The 15,565-nt window shown below is 38.9% G+C and overlaps 1 protein-coding gene across 4 annotated transcripts; it reads right to left on the bottom strand.

Annotated features, from left to right (window-relative positions):
- Positions 1 to 326: 326 nt before the first annotated feature.
- EBAG9 (estrogen receptor binding site associated antigen 9) lies at positions 327 to 15,302 on the bottom strand. 4 transcript variants are annotated; one of them, XM_071738223.1, is made up of 8 exons: positions 15,124 to 15,290; positions 9,897 to 10,071; positions 8,915 to 9,012; positions 5,535 to 5,613; positions 5,178 to 5,336; positions 3,654 to 3,761; positions 3,256 to 3,347; positions 327 to 862 (listed from the first exon to the last, which is right to left on the bottom strand). In XM_071738223.1, the coding sequence occupies exons 3-8, from the start codon at positions 8,995 to 8,997 to the stop codon at positions 742 to 744; spliced, it is 642 nt and encodes a 213-aa protein (XP_071594324.1). In that variant the 5' UTR covers positions 8,998 to 9,012; positions 9,897 to 10,071; positions 15,124 to 15,290; the 3' UTR covers positions 327 to 741. The 4 variants fall into 4 exon arrangements, with proteins under 4 accessions (XP_071594324.1, XP_071594327.1, XP_071594326.1 ...); XM_071738226.1 differs by having other exon boundaries at positions 5,535 to 5,659; positions 15,124 to 15,289; XM_071738225.1 differs by lacking the exon at positions 9,897 to 10,071 and having other exon boundaries at positions 15,124 to 15,298.
- Between the last annotated feature and the right edge of the window lie 263 nt (positions 15,303 to 15,565).

The following is a 15,565-nucleotide window of genomic DNA, read 5'->3' as shown; positions in this document are numbered from 1 at the left end:
TACAGAAAGTGATTAAAACTCTCCTCTGTGTTGATGACATCAGTCTCCACAAGAAGAGAGCAGCATGCACCACTGGTGTGTAGTGATGCCCCAGATGGTGGCCACTGCAGTGCACTTAAAGCAGCTTTATTACCACAGGAAGCTGTAACCTGTGCTCCACCAGAGCATACTCTAATAGAATCCCCTTCAAAGCTGCAGGTCATCAATAACAAGTAATTTTCTTCATCACAGGTAAGATCTCTTGTTGAAAAGTGTGAAGTATTATTTATAAATACTTTTATAAAAAGCCAAAAGCAGATGTTCTTTATCAGGCAGGAAACAAAGGGTTCTTTAAAAGTGTTTAATTACATGTTTCAGGTAAGCACAGACAATACAGTAGATTTCCCACCACTGAATATTTACATTCTTTTCTCTAGGCTTGAGCTGTTCATTAAAAGTGTCTTTCAATCAACGTACTTGCTCAATCACTTTTGCTGCAAAGAAGGGTGATGGAATAGAACTATTGCAGGAAACATCATTCCATCAAGGCATGATTTTCTGTGGGGTTTCCTCTCCTTTAAGAGCCATCTACGAGTAGTTCAAGATATTTTGGGAGAATCCTGGCTTCCAAGATGACCCGAAGAATGCACTGAAACCAAGCAGTTGGGTTGAAGTCCTAGAAATACTGAAATCAATACCAATATGTATGTTGTAGAGCTGAAATTCTTTTTCCCTGGCATTGCCACTGATGCCTGGTTTCTGTTAGGACAGTTTTACACCAATTTTGTTTTGTTCCTTTTTCATTAGCCTTTGGGCTTCTTTCTCCATTTTCTTTCGTTGCTGTTCTGCTGCTCTTTTTTCCCTTTCTGCAATCTTCTGTTGCCTGTAAGTAAAGAAAACATTAATTGCTAAATAATAGGAATCCAATTTTCAGCATGGTCATACCTTAAGTTTCTGTCAATAGGTATTATAATTAATAAAAAGAGACCTTCAGGCTGCTATGGCTAGGCTCAGAACAGTTATTCTTTTATTGTAAAGTCCATTTTTTAGATTAATCTAGTTTTAGGCAATGATATTTGTTGAATTATTTTACAATCTAAAAGCCCCTGAATTCCCAAAGACTCAGAATAAGCAAATCAGTGAGAGTATAAGACAGTTATAAGTCATAGACCTATTTAGGAAAAAACAAAAACAAACCACAAAACCTATCTAGCACTTAGAGCAGCAAATTTGGACCAAAACAGTTTGACTTGTTTAGAACACTGCCTTGTGTTGTGTCCCCCTCTTTCCCTCAACAGAGGTATAGGTAGCCATCCTCTTTGTAATGCAGGTTCTACAAATATTTTCCTCAGATCAGATGAGATTATAACTTCCAACATTCCCTTCCATGTGTTCAGGATCTGTGCTCTACTCTATTGTACAGTAGAAATATCTATTGTACAGTAGAAATATAAACAATAGCCTTAAAGGAAAAAGAAAAATAAAAAAAAATTAGAACTCTTCAATTGTGTATCCCATTACCATTATTTATTATCACTGCTTTAAAAGAAGCCAGCATGATCTGCTAACTCAAATATTCTCTACAGAAACAGCTTTCCAGTTTCAAAAAAAAAAAAAAAAAAAAACAAGACAAAAATCCACTCATTTTATTCTCCCACTTCAGCTAGTGCACATCACAGAGTGGCACAGGGGCAACAACTGGATCCATACTCCAAGTGGCACATTGCAGCTCTCTCCTGTATTGCATAAATAGTAATACAACAGCATAAGAAGGTTGCTTGTTTTGGATTCAGTTAATAAATACGAAAAATTTGCTAAGTTCTTTGCAAGAGGACTTTAAAAAGAAACTCCATTAACTTGAAAAGGTGAAATTTGACATTGATTCAGTAATAATAAAGAATGGCTTATTAAAAGAGCATGTAAACTGTAGGACGCTGAACCCCTCTGAACACAGAAGTGGCTTCCATGCCCTCTAGTGGCTGCTTAATTTTATTTTATTTCAGTTATTTCAGTATTTTCACTTGGTCATTATTCAATGCGTTGATCTCTTCCTAAATTCCTGCATGTTTTAAACAAAGTTCTTACTTTTCAGACTTGGAAAAGTTTCATTTCTCAGTAAAGGAAGCACTTATGATGAATTGCAGCCATATCTCACTTACTTTTCCATGTTTCCAAAGCAAGAAATTCAGCAAAGTGTGGATAGAATAACATCAAATGTTTAAGACAGAAAAGCTTCATTCCTGATGTTAACCTTGCTTAACATTCCTCACACAAGTTACATCCAAAAAAACCTCTACATTTCTCTCACTGGTCAGCAGAACACTAATTATAATCAGAACACTGCTAGACATTCTTATTCCAGCATCTTTTTATTTACTGTTTACATACTGAATAACTGTAATAAGAATGAGCTCATACCATTTGGTCTTGTACTTTGACACAATGAAAAATGCATCAATGTTTAGCTTAAATGACCCCTCTGGGAACCAAACCTAAAGGTGCAGGTCAGTACTACAGAAGAAATCAAGTTCTTACTAACTTCAATTAACTGAAAATCCAGTGTATTATACACTATGCTGACTCATTACTGCCTGGAAAAATTCAGGGCATCCCAGTCCAGAAATTGCTGGGGAGTGGGGAAAAAAATGCAACCCAAAAAACAACAACCCAAAACCACCCAAACAAAACCAAAACACAACACAAAACAACCACAAGAACTTCTCAGACTCCTCAGCACTGTCTTTCAGTGTGCTTTGATTCCAGCAAGCATCTGGCTTACTACACATGCTTATTTTAACTGTTATACCTATGCATTAAGTCACCAGAAAGAAGGCCACAGGACAGTCTTTATTGACATTTAGCTGACCACAGCCCATTTTGGCATCATAGATTAGCACTCAGCTACTTCACAAAAATTACTCCTGTCTATGACACTTCTGAGTACTAACGGAGCATCAGCAGGCACCCAGACACAGCAAGAAAGGGAGATCCTTATTTTTCCTGCCCACTCATTTCATTCTCAATAAGCACTTCATTAACACTCTGGAGGGGGACTTTGTCTTCCCTTTAGCAATCTGAAATCTTTGGATCATTTTGTAGACCAAGCTGCAGTATTCTAGCTTGAAGAAACTCCAGATCACTTCCTTACTCCACAGCCAGGTTTGTCAAGTATTATACTTAAATTTTATGTTAAATGGCAGATGATAATTAGACCACAGATGCCTACTGCATTTTTACATGTAACAGTTTAGATAGTACTACATTATTTTCAGTTACCTAAGAACTTCTTCTGCTTGCCAGGTAGCATCTTCCTCTTCTTCCCAGGCATTTGTATTTTCTTGCCAAGTATCCAAGTCTCCCAATTCAGGCTGAAACAAAAGAAGAGAAGCTCTAAGCACATCTTTTCAAAGGCTAAAGAGCAAAAGTTAGGAGGCTTAGAATACAATCCCTGCAGAAAGGAAAAAAGAAAAAGTTAAAAATAGATCCCAGAAGCTTTCAAGGAAAAAAAAAAAAAAAAAAAAGCAGCCTACTCTTTTGTTAAGGATTTACTATGTTCAATCCAATATTTTACATTATTCCAGAGCTACTCCTCTTGATCGTTACAACTTAGAGCTTACATTATACCTTCTCCTACAGAACTGTCTTTACAGGTCAAATACAAGATCAATACTTACAGACTGGTGAATGAAAGGAATATCTTGTGTAGCTGCTAATCTGCTAGAGAATCCTGTGTTTCCCTCTGGAATCCCAAAATTTAAGGGCTCTCGTTTTTTAATAACTATCTGAAAATATTAAAAAAAAAAAGGAACAAAAAGTGGTGAGTCAAAGCACTGCACAGATTTCTTGGTAATCATATAACTTTGTACCTGTGAAGGCACAACTATTTAACATCACACTGCATCTCAAGCTTGCCCAGGTTCTGGAAGCTGTAGCAGTCAAATGAACTGGTAAGTGAGAGAAGTTAAATGCAAAAAACACATGAATTTCCCTCTTCCCCACTAGCTCCTTCTTAAGGAAACCTAGGACTGCATCAAGACAGAGAAAGGGCACAAAGAATTAGTAATCAAATAGCCACATCTCCCAGTACTGATACAAGCTGACAATTACACTGCTTAAAGAAATCCTACTTCCATGGTGGGTCACTCTAAGATACTACTCTTGAGGACACTACTATCTGCACAGCTTTACTATGTATATTTATATTATATTATATTACTGCTTTAGTATGTATAAAGCAAATGCAAATTCACAGTAAAGAGTGGTAACAAGGACAAGTTAGCAGGAATGTTCTTTAAGATACCTACAGTCATACATAGAGCCATTCAAACTAAACCTAGCATACAGTATTCCAGCAACATGGACTCTTCTCAAATCGTGTTCTGTACCTAAAGCTCAGTCTATCAGGCAAAAAAGACCTTAGATAGGAATGAGAGATATCCCTCTTCCCTAGTCCTTCTCTGCCTCCCAGATACTGGAAGATCAAAATCCTTAGAAGAATTTAATCTACAGAATACTGCAGAACCTGAATGTACAGAAAGCTGACCCCAGTATCATCTCCAGGTCCCCAGAAGGCACAGGTTGGAAAGGGCCTCAGGAGGTCTATAATCCAGCTTCCTCAAAGCACTGCCAAGTCTGAGGCTCATTAAGGTACTGAGGACTTACCCAGTTGTGTCTTCAAAACTTCCACAGATTACACCTGTACAACCTCTCTGCTTCATTATAAAAAAGAAATTTCCAATTGACTCAAAGCCCTGTAAGTACCCTGCTGGAGTACTTTGTTTTCACAAGCAAAGCTTGCAATTACCATAAGTTTAATAAGCATTTTCTTACAGTATTGATGCAGTATTGGATATGTCCTTCTGTCTTGCCACCATAATAAAAACAGAGCTTCAGAACAGCTTGCTTTTCAAATATCTGCTCTGTAATTCCAGCCTCCCTAGTATAACTTGGTGAAACAATTAACAATTGTTTTCTGAAACAGCAGTGCTGCTAGATCCAGCTTTGTTAGGGCACAATATGGAACGTTTCTATTCAAACAATGGTGCAATCTGAGCACAAGTATCTTAGTGCAGTGGTTCCATTTTCAGAATTAAAGTGACTGAGTTCTCACATACTTCCCAGAGCCTTCAGACTATGAAATTCCTTCCAAGTTTACACTAAGACTAAAATGTAAACATGAACTAGCACGCAATACCTACTTTTTGAGTTTTTCTTATAGTTGGCGTCATATCTTTGAAATAATCAGGTTCCATTTGCTCCAAAGCATTTTGCTGAGCAGCCACATTACCATTGCCACCCTCAATCTTCACACTGGTAGGTGCATCTTCATCCCATGAAGACCAATCTTCTACTTCTGGCTGAACAGAAGTATATGGTACAAGTTAATATTGTCTGCAAGTAAACACTTGACTTCTTATATCTTGATAAGGAATATATTAATATCATTAATAGCAGATACAATAATGCTGTATCTTTCTAAGCTGTACCGACCCTGTTGTAGGACTGGTAAAACCACTCTGTTAAGGGATTAAATTACCTACCACTTAAGCAATTACCTGTTTAGGAACAGATGAATAATCCACTGTGGTTGGCAAAGTTATTTGGTCTCCACTTAACTTCCGCCCTCTTCCAGACCTGAAAGAAAAATGTAGGATTCCTCCAAGCTCTGAAAACATGAGCACTAAGTTTAAAAAAACAAAAACAAAAACAAAAAGGAAGTCTGAGAACAGCACTACTGAAAGTAGTAATGGCTAAAACATTATGTGCTTAAATTACCTTACTGTTAACTACTGAGAGTAGAAGTGCAGAAAAAGTCTGCTAAACAAAAGAATTTCATCATGAATTTAAAGCAGTGTTCACAAGAATTTCAAAGTGCCATTTACTTTTCAAGCTGTAGTGGAAATGGAGGAAAAATTACTAAGAAACATGAAAATGGAAAATCTAACTCAGTTATGTGCACAAAACCAGAGATTTTAGATTGCCAGTGTTTACAAAGCAAATACTATTGACCTACATTTGTTTAATAACCATTTTTACTGTAGACTAAGACACCTTTCCACTTAGAGATGCTAAGCTGCATCTAACACATTGCTTTCTGAGCTGCTAAAACACTCTTTCCTAGTCTAAAAAGTCTAAACAGAGGTAGTACAAGATTATACAAGTCAACAGCTTCTGTTCAATACAACTCTACTTATAGAGTTCTGTCTCAATGAAAGCATCTCAGCAACTATATAAAGTAATTTTAATTAAGAAAACCGCTAATGCATTGCAAACAAACCATCTAATTATTTACTTAATGACTGTGTTCAAAGATCACAATAATAGTTATAATATTCTTAGCTGACAGTGATTATATTTTAAAACCTTACAACACAAAAGAATGAAATCCAGGCTCACACAGATTTCCCCAAATACTGCAAGCTTCTATAGCAAGACTGTTATGTAATGGACTTTCTGCAGCTTGGAAAGCTGAGTTTTGTTTATTACTAATAATGAGAATCCAACAGGGAAACTACAATTTGGAGCTCATATCCATTAGTTATACTATTACAGAACATTCTACCATCAACTTAAAATACCCTAACTGTTTGCAATACCACCTCCATGCATGCTGGTGAGTGATTAGATACATTTTTGTACTCTCTCATCATATTTTCAAGATTCATGAAATCTAACTCTAGCCCCATTAGAAATTGTTTCTTTAAGCAGAAAAGCAATGCGGTTTAGGGGTAAAGGAAGGTGAAAACACTGTTCACTCAAACACATTAGAAACTTCTGATTTTGGCTGCCTAGATTTAGCTGATGTCTCTAAAACCCAAGCTTGGCAATATCGTCCTTAATAACTGTACAACACACAGACCTCCTTAATACTGCTCCAAGCCATCTCTTCTGCAACAATGTACATTTCCCTATTTATATGATCTAAAAGACCCCAACAAGTGGCTTATAAAAAACATTTATCTAGCCAAAATTATTACAATGACAAAGTTGGTGGAAGGAAGCAGCTTCTGTCATACAATCTGGGAATGATTGTGCTACACAGAACAGCACCGAGCAAGGCTTTGTATGTCCAGTTCTCAGTCTACAAAGGGAACAAGATGCTTATAGAAAAGTTGCTTCACAACTGTCATTAACACAGATACTGATCACTGCTCTGAATGCCAAATGCCTCAAGAATTCTTGATTTTGTTTCTTCTTCCTAATTAGCAGCATCCAGATTTTTCAGCTGGAGAAGATCTTCAACTTGAGGTTTTAAACAATTAAAAGTAATCTTTTTTTATACTTTTACCTTATATTTCCTAGAAACAGTGGATTCAGGCAAGCTGTTGTTTATTTTAAAAGTTTTAACTAAAGAGATGACTAATCCTATGCACAGGTTTTAGGCTGACTATAAAGATGCATGATCTCTACAGGCACTCATTTTAAGTGAAAAGCTATGTAAACTATATAGTCTAAATAAGGTCTAGCTCATGCCCTTTGAATAAAATGCACATATATTAAATCCCACTTGCTGGTTATCAGGCATACTCATGCAAGAGTGCATTATATTATAAATTTATTAAGCTATACTTTATAGATTACATTAATACAGGAGAAACATATATAGCTAATGGACTGAACTAATTTGTTCCACTGACTTGCCGATGCGAAAGGTTTTAAATTTTTGTTCTTTCAATTGTTATCCACAGAAGTTCTACTGTTTACTGCCAACAAGCTTCTCAGTTGTTCAAGTATTAAGTTCATTCAAAAGTTGACAAACAGAGAAAATACTGTCATTACACCCAATTATCTGCTTATAAAAATTATCTTAACACCTAGAGAGATGAAGGGTCCACATAATATAGAAGCTATCATCAACGCAGCATTTTGACTTCTTTTAGAACTTGGAACAGCAAGTATTCTTAATTTAATTTGGAATTCAAATCACAGAACTAATGTTGACATCTGTATAGCTGTATGCAGCAATACAATGAATCTTTAAGCTTCACTAGATTTCTACGGAATTTACCAAACAATTGAAAGCTTCCTACTATTCCTGGAATAAGAGGAAGAGAAAATAGTTATTTTGTGTTGACCACATATTCTGCATATGCTTTGACCTCACTGTCATAATACACAAAAGAATAAATTTATCTAGATTAATATTTATTTATATATGTAAAACAACCCTCTGCAAGAATGGCAAGAAGAAAAAGTAGTTCAGCTGACAAGACATTGCTGAGAAGAAATCCGTGAAGTACTCTACAGTGATACAACTTTTTTTACCTCACTGCTGTACGCATGGGTCTACATCTCAAAATAACACAAAGTATGGCTTACAAGAATAAACAAGTCGTGTTCATTAAAAAAACAAACAAGAAAACAAACAAAAAAAAACCCCAACAACAAAAATAAAAACCAACAAAAGCAGTTCCCTTGAATTTCAATCACTGTCCTCCAAACTTTTGAAAGACTCTTCAACAGACAGAACAAGCTGAAGCTCTGAAGTGTTTCAGGACAAAGCAGGATGAGAATCACATTTATAATGAAAGCATACTGACTGATGGCTAGCTGGATACTGCCATTAACTGAACCTCTTAAAAAAAAATATATCTCTTGCAAATACTTAAGAAAATGCAGAGAGCAATTTCTTAGTTTGACACCAGACAGTTTTAAAGGTAATTTTAAAACACTGTCATAGGTGCTTAAAAAACACTCCTCATTAGAGCTATTATACCACAAAATATACTCACAGCTGTACCACAGTCTTTTGAACTCTGAAGGAATATGCAGATTAAAGAATTAATGTGACTTAGCTTTCATCTATCTTGATTGTTTTGCAGCAAGTAAAATCAGAACTGGGAAAAGTGGTGGGTGGGTGTTGCAAGAAGGAAAGAAGTGCAAGAATCTATAATTAAAAAAGAAAAGATAACCAAATTAAGTAAGGCATGTTTACCTGCATATTAACTTTTTAATGAAAGAAAGCACAGCTGCCAGGCAAGTACAGATTTTAAAGAGTCGAAACTGTGTTATGGCCATGGTGAGAAACCCTTCCTGTAAAAGAAAAAAGATGTAGAGGATTACACATCTTGACATAGTTTTTAAGTCAGTTTTCTTAGCTGCTGATAAGCATTCTCTGAAACTATATTATTGCAAGACAAGATAGGAGGAACCTAGGAACCTGCAAAGATGCTACCTGCCTACTGTTGGGACATTTCACTGATATAAATAATACAGGTACCTAACGTACACAGCCTTTAAACAAAAAGCACATAATCACAGCCAAAGTCACAGTTGAAGATAATTTTAAAGGGTAAGTACGGGTCTGTGACTGCACAGCTGCTCTGTTTTGGACACTAACAACTGCACTAAGCACTAGCAAAGTAAGAAGAGAATCAATCAGAAGTTCACGTATGCTTGAGCAATAAACAAATTATAAATTTTATCATTAAGTTAAAACCCAAAATTGGCTGTTTAAATTTAGTTTAGATTTTGATTGAAATGTGCGATGAGCACAAACACTGTTTATTTTAGAACTACTGTCACTGAAACATCATCTGCAAAGACAGATCACTCATCCTGCCTGCAATACAGCACAAGTTAACCCCTAGATCTATCAATAATCCTATGCCAAACTGGATCATGCTACCAAACCCAGCCAAGAAAAAACTGACTTTTGTCTGAAGCCATTTACATTCACAGCTATTTTGCAGAGTCAATTTTATAATCTAGAGAACTTATACTGAGTAGACCACATTATTCCAACAGATTCCCTCAAATAGGTACAGAGTGAGTCAATTATCTGTTGTAATTCAAGGATCCCTTTTCTGCAAGTGAACATTTTCAGAGTAAAGAAGAAAAGGTTAGGCTTCACAAATAGCTTTTCACTATATACATTTACACTTGAAACAACAATTTCTATTGCAAGTTTAACATACCTCCTGGAGAGAAGAGAAGGCAGCCCTGTGACATTTTCCTCAGGCCATAAGTATTCCATGGAAGGACAAGTTGATTTCAAATATGCTATGGCATTAAATCACTTTTTATATTCCACGCTTTAAGTTAGGAAGAGTCAGGAAGGTGGATCATTAGGTAGGCTGCTCCAATACTGCCCTGAGGATTTTATTAAAAAGTACATAGTGGGATTTGTGAGCTTCACTGGAGCTTAGGTTTATATTTTATTGGTGCTCTTTTGCTAGATAACATAACTAGTATGAAACGCTGTAGTAAAATAGTACTGGAAATATTGCTTCATATACAGTCCAGATAAGGAACTTTTGCTACTGAAAAATCATACATGGTGGCTATTAAACAAACAGGCCCTTTTACTGTAAAATTAAAGGCTTAAGTCATTAAAGTAACCACCAAATTACAGACTGCAACACAAAGGCACAGCTCAGTTGAAAGGCTTTATAGGCTAGACAATATATATCTCTACTTCAACGCTAGCATTGTCTTAATCTCAGTTCATAGCATACTTTAAAAAGTAGAAACCTTATAGAAGAGTGGTTCGTAAATGAGCTTTTCATCTAAAAGGCACAGGGAACAGTCAAACTTCCTGCAAAGAAACTTGTTTCAAACTTATTTCACCTGTTACCATTATATTAAACATGTTAAGTGAAACTAAGTGTTCAGTCATTATTGTTTTTCAGTTTTTCACCATATATTTTACAGGTAACTTTCCTGGTTCCCTGTTTTTTTTGATTGCCAGCTTTGCATTTATTGCTTCCCCCATAGGAAGTAAGCCAACTAGCTTTGTGTAAGCAGAATCTGAGGTCTCATTAATGCAAGGTTCTGAACATATCTCTATTTTGTGATATTTTATATATAAATAAACAGATCTTGTTAAAAAGCTTTTAGACAGATTATGTCTAAACAAATAATGCACCCTCCCTGGAAGGGTTCGAGGCCAGGCTGGATGGAGTCAGGAGCAATCTGGTCTAGTGGGAGATGTCCATGCCCATGGAACTAGATGTTCTCTAAGGTCCCTTCCAACCCAAACCATTCTATGATTCTGTGATTCTTTACTTGTTGTTCACCTTCTCAAAGCACTGCAAAGAAGTACAGCCATGTATCTTCCTTACCACATGAATGGGAACTAATGCCAACAGTGTAATGTTGAATGGCAGGGCCAGAACTCTTTCTTCCTTTCGCTCTCTTACACCTTTCCCTGATAATCTCAAAGGCAACTATAAGTTTATCAGCAGCTGACTATGATACAGGACAGCACAGAGACATAATACAAACTGTCTGTGCTCCAGCAAGAATCCTATAGTATTTCTTAACAGAGGGAGGCAAAGGTGAAACACTGGATCAGAATTCAGAGAATCTGATAAAGTCGCTTGTCAGCCTGATACAGCCTTGTGCAAATCACACTTCTTGCCTCAGTTTCCCATTTGTAAAATGGAATAGAAAATTCCTTCTCTCATTACTGGGATTGCTTCTGATGTATTACATTTCTCAGACTTACTCTCAACTCCACTTGTAGGTTCCATTACAACAAATATGAGCAAGTAGCTGGAGTTTAGCTTCTGTAGCTCATACTGCCTCCTATTGGTATGAAGTCATAACAGCTGTTCATGTGGAAGATGGGTACAGAAAGGATTAAAGCACAGCAGCAGCAAGATGTTAAAACACATTAGAGCCAAGAATGAGGCAACTTATCCCAGAAAATATTTTAGTGATCCATAAATGAAACACAGTAAAAGGAGGGAAAGTTCAGAAGTACCATTTACTAAAACATCTTTATATTGGTTTCATCTTACATCAGTGGCTGTGTTTAGAATTCCTGGCACCTCTCACTGACACTGGGCAGCAAATCTCCAGAGGCAGACACAGTCCAGCTGAGTTACTCAACTGTGATGCAATAAGCAAGACTCTCACTGGCCACTGCTGTACAATGCACATGTTGTTAGCTGCAGAAGCACCTCCTCTTCATACTCAATTACACACACAAACACTTTAACAATACTTCAACAAACAGAGCTGATTCTAAAATGAAGTCACTTTGTGGGGCTAAAATTGCTTGTCTTTCTCCTAGCAAAACTCATCTCCTACTGACATTGAAAAGGATGTCAAAACACTCATTTTCAAGAGCACTTATCCTGTGTTCTCCTTTGTTCCTCTACAACACTGACTGATTTGTAGTGTCATTTTCTGTAGATATCACCACCTTCAGAATGCAGTTTCTGCCTTGAATTAGTGCTTTGTGAACTGATTAAATTTTCTTCCATATACATTAAGACATCTCTGAAGCACTGACTTTAACTTACACTAAACACAGAAAGTTTAGAAATAGTCAAAGGATGGCACCTAAATTGACTAAAAATAACTTGTCTGTTCCCCACCAAGTACATATTTGCATGAACAGCCACAAAAAAGCTTCATCCTCCTGAAGCAAAATATGAAGCCCATTTCCTAGTACAAAAGACTAATATGGCCTTGAGTGCTTACATGCCTACATGAAAACTCCACAAAAGCACCATGAACCAGTATGCTTTCACTAGAACAGCTGATAAAGACCTAGCAAGTAACCTAGCAAGTAGCTACTTGAAAGTTTCAGAGGCAAAGACAGGATTTATTAAAAGTTCATTTTGCACAAAATTTTACAGAATTATAGTGGCCACACCTAACTGAAGAGGCCCAAGTTGTTTTATAGGGTGATGGAATCTTATGAAGGTCAGTAGGAGAGTGTAAAAACCTATTTAAAAACCACACAACCCCTCCTCCAAATCACGTACAAGGTATACAAAGACATGCTGTATTTTAAAAGACAACTTAATGATTCAGGAACAAAAATCAGTCAGATACTGAAAGAGTCAACGAGCATCTCCTGCATTTCAAAGGCAGCAGTTTCTAGTGCCTATTTTTCCCTCCTCTCAACCTGCTGAGCCACAAATGTGGAACATGCTGTGCAACCAGATCACATTGGAAGAGAGAGTAAAAACATTGTCAAGAAGGAAGTATTCTATTTTCATTTCATTACTTCAAATAATTTTATGGGTATAGATTCATGTTAAATTCATGATAAATTCTGCAATATGTAATTTGTAGCAATGCCTGCATAGTCCATTACCCAAGAAATACACAAAGTTATGCCCATTCTGTGCAAACCAGAAGCCTTCTAAACCTGCTTATTGCAGCGCAGGGCACAACTTAATGCACACCACCTTTCAGGAGAACCCATTAGCTCAGGAGATAATTATGTGCACTCAGCTTTTGGTTGCCTGTGATTCTGTAGCTGAATGAGAAGATTCTACTCCCCTCCTCAGGGTTGATTTCCGTCTTTGTTTTTTGTTTGGTCAGGTTTTTTTAATTCCTTTCTATAGAAACATAGTATTTGGAACACTAGAGAAGGAAAAAGCTTACCAGGTCAATGTCTTCACCACCAAGATTGATCAATGGATAGATTAAATGGCAGTATGGCTGAACCTTGAGGCCATGCTACTGTGACATTAGAGAGAGGAGCAGAACCCAAGTTTCCTCTTAGATATTGGATTTATATAATTAGGTATCTCCTCTATCTAATTATAGGGCTCAGAGGATGTCCATAATAGGCACTAATGCTACACTTTTCAGTGCAAGCACCCTAACTAGGCAGCTGTGAGAGAGGACTTCTCTGGTTATGATTTACAGGAGCAAGCTAAGTCATCCAAGGTGCTCAAATCCAGGAAGAAATTTCACAACTACCAGGGGCAGCAGAAGATATCAAAATTAAAAATGTGAAAAATTGTGTCTCTAGATAAAGGCAGTGAAAACTGGTGCATGCTACCGTGCTCTACATGGTAGAGTTACAACTTTTTTCAAAATATGCTACTCCTACAGCCATAAAACTTCTATAGTAATAGTATCTCATCTCGCTGCTTCCTGTCCAAGAAACTGAATGTGGTTCCCATCTTGTTTAATGGGAACTCTGTAAGTTTTCTGTTCTGTATTAAGAGTAGGCTCTATTTTTCAAGACATTAGTTAAAACAAAAGTTGACATCCACTAACTAATCACAGTCACTCTTTGACAACTGCTTATCTGCGCAGGCTACTTCCTTCTGAAAACCAGGACACAGAACAAAGGTTGAAGTCATGAGATCCCATGACCCTACACTACAGCTTTGTTCATATTTGCAGCAAATCTTTGCCATAATGCACTCATTCACATAACTGACTTTGCAACACTGGAGAAGTTCTCAGACACAGGACAAAAGTGTGAGAGTCCCCAGTTCTGTCCCAGTGCTTATTAGTCATCCTGGACTTCTATTATCTATATGGAAAGCCAGAGGCAAGAAATTAACACACTTGCAATTGTTACTACTACAAAACCATCGTGCAACATCTGCTGTCTCAACAAGCAGCAGCTACTTATAATTAAGACCCACTACAAAGCATGTTGTGCAATGAAGCTTTAAGAAATCTCTACAGGACATGTCTTATTTCTTGATTATTCAGAAGGACTAAAAAGCATCAACCTATACTATTTTTTCATTAGATAAGCAACTGTGTCACTTACGCTGAACTCATGACTGTGAAATAAGTTTCCTATCATCCTAGAGGCTCGAGTTACAGCACTCTGAAGCCAGGCGGTAGCACTTCAGTTTGCTGTGACTGTAAGGAGACCTTTAAGCCTTTAAGGACGGACTAAGCAACTTTAAGTAAAATGTCAGTCAGCGTGAGCAAAGAAAAACGCCAAACTAGGTAACCCCACGCACTGCAGTCCCACGAAGTCCTTAGAAATACCAAAAAAAAGCTTAAACCCTTCCCACGTCTGCCAGGATGTGGTCACCCCCAGCCCCTCTTTTTCCACATGGTGCCGAACCTCCAGTCCCCAGAAGCTGCCTTCCTCCCCGCCACAAGTTCGTTCTTCCCAGCCCAGCCCTGAGATTCTCTCCGCCCCTCCCCGCCCCACAAGGGGCCCGGGCCAGCCCGGAGAGCCACGTCCCCAGGGCCGGCCGGGCAGGCCCGTCGCCCAAGCGAGGGCCGGAGGGGCGCCGGTTCGGGAGGCATCAGCCACACCGTTCCCGGAATGGAAGGGGACGGGGCGGGAGCGATACTGAGGGAGAAACGCGAAGACCGGCCCCGCGGTGGGAAGACGCAGATGCCGGGCCCCCTGCCCCGCCGTACCGAGGCGGAAGCGGGCACCCGGGAGCGAACGAAGCGGCCTCCCCCCCTGCTCACCTGCCCCGGGGGAGAGTGCTCTCCGGGGGGCTCGGGGGTGCCAGAGCCCGAGGCGGCCGCTCCCGCAGCCTCCGCGCTCGGCGGCCGCCCCTCATTCAAAGCCCGGCGCGCGCCGCTGCGCCGCCGCCTCCCGCGCCGCCATCTCGGCCTCCGGTCACCCGGGAGACAGCCCCGCCCCTTCCCCTCGCGCCACTTCCGCTCGCGACTGTGCCCGCGCGTTCTGCCCGGGACTGCCGGGGCAACGGCGTCTCCGGCAGGGATCGGCACCCGCACCCGCACCCGCACCCGCACCCGGGCTGCCCCGACAGCCGCCTTCCCTCGCTCCCGCCCTCTATTCCTCCTGGCGAAGGCTGCCTTGCGCGGGGGCCGCATCCACCCCAGCAGCTGTCTGGCCCCAAGCGGGTGTTGAGCCCGGTGTTTGACTTTCGGGGGAGCTGTGATA

The sequence above is a fragment of the Heliangelus exortis genome, chromosome 2 (assembly GCF_036169615.1).
Source record: "Heliangelus exortis chromosome 2, bHelExo1.hap1, whole genome shotgun sequence".
In the NCBI taxonomy this organism is placed as follows: Eukaryota; Metazoa; Chordata; class Aves; order Apodiformes; family Trochilidae; genus Heliangelus; species Heliangelus exortis.
This window is presented reverse-complemented; position numbering and strand designations above follow the sequence as displayed.

What these genes read in the sequence shown, in the direction of transcription:
- EBAG9 (XM_071738222.1), bottom strand. Translation starts at nt 15,218, where the DNA reads ATGAGGGGCGGCCGCCGAGCGCGGAGGCTGCGGGAGCGGCCGCCTCGG. An exon ending in CTATAAGAAAAACTCAAAAA is followed by an intron (nt 3,762 to 5,177) that starts GTAGGTATTGCG and finishes TAATATTTTCAG; the next exon opens with ATAGTTATTAAAAAACGAGA. An exon ending in TTCCTTTCATTCACCAGTCT is followed by an intron (nt 3,348 to 3,653) that starts GTAAGTATTGAT and finishes CTTTTGTTTCAG; the next exon opens with CCTGAATTGGGAGACTTGGA.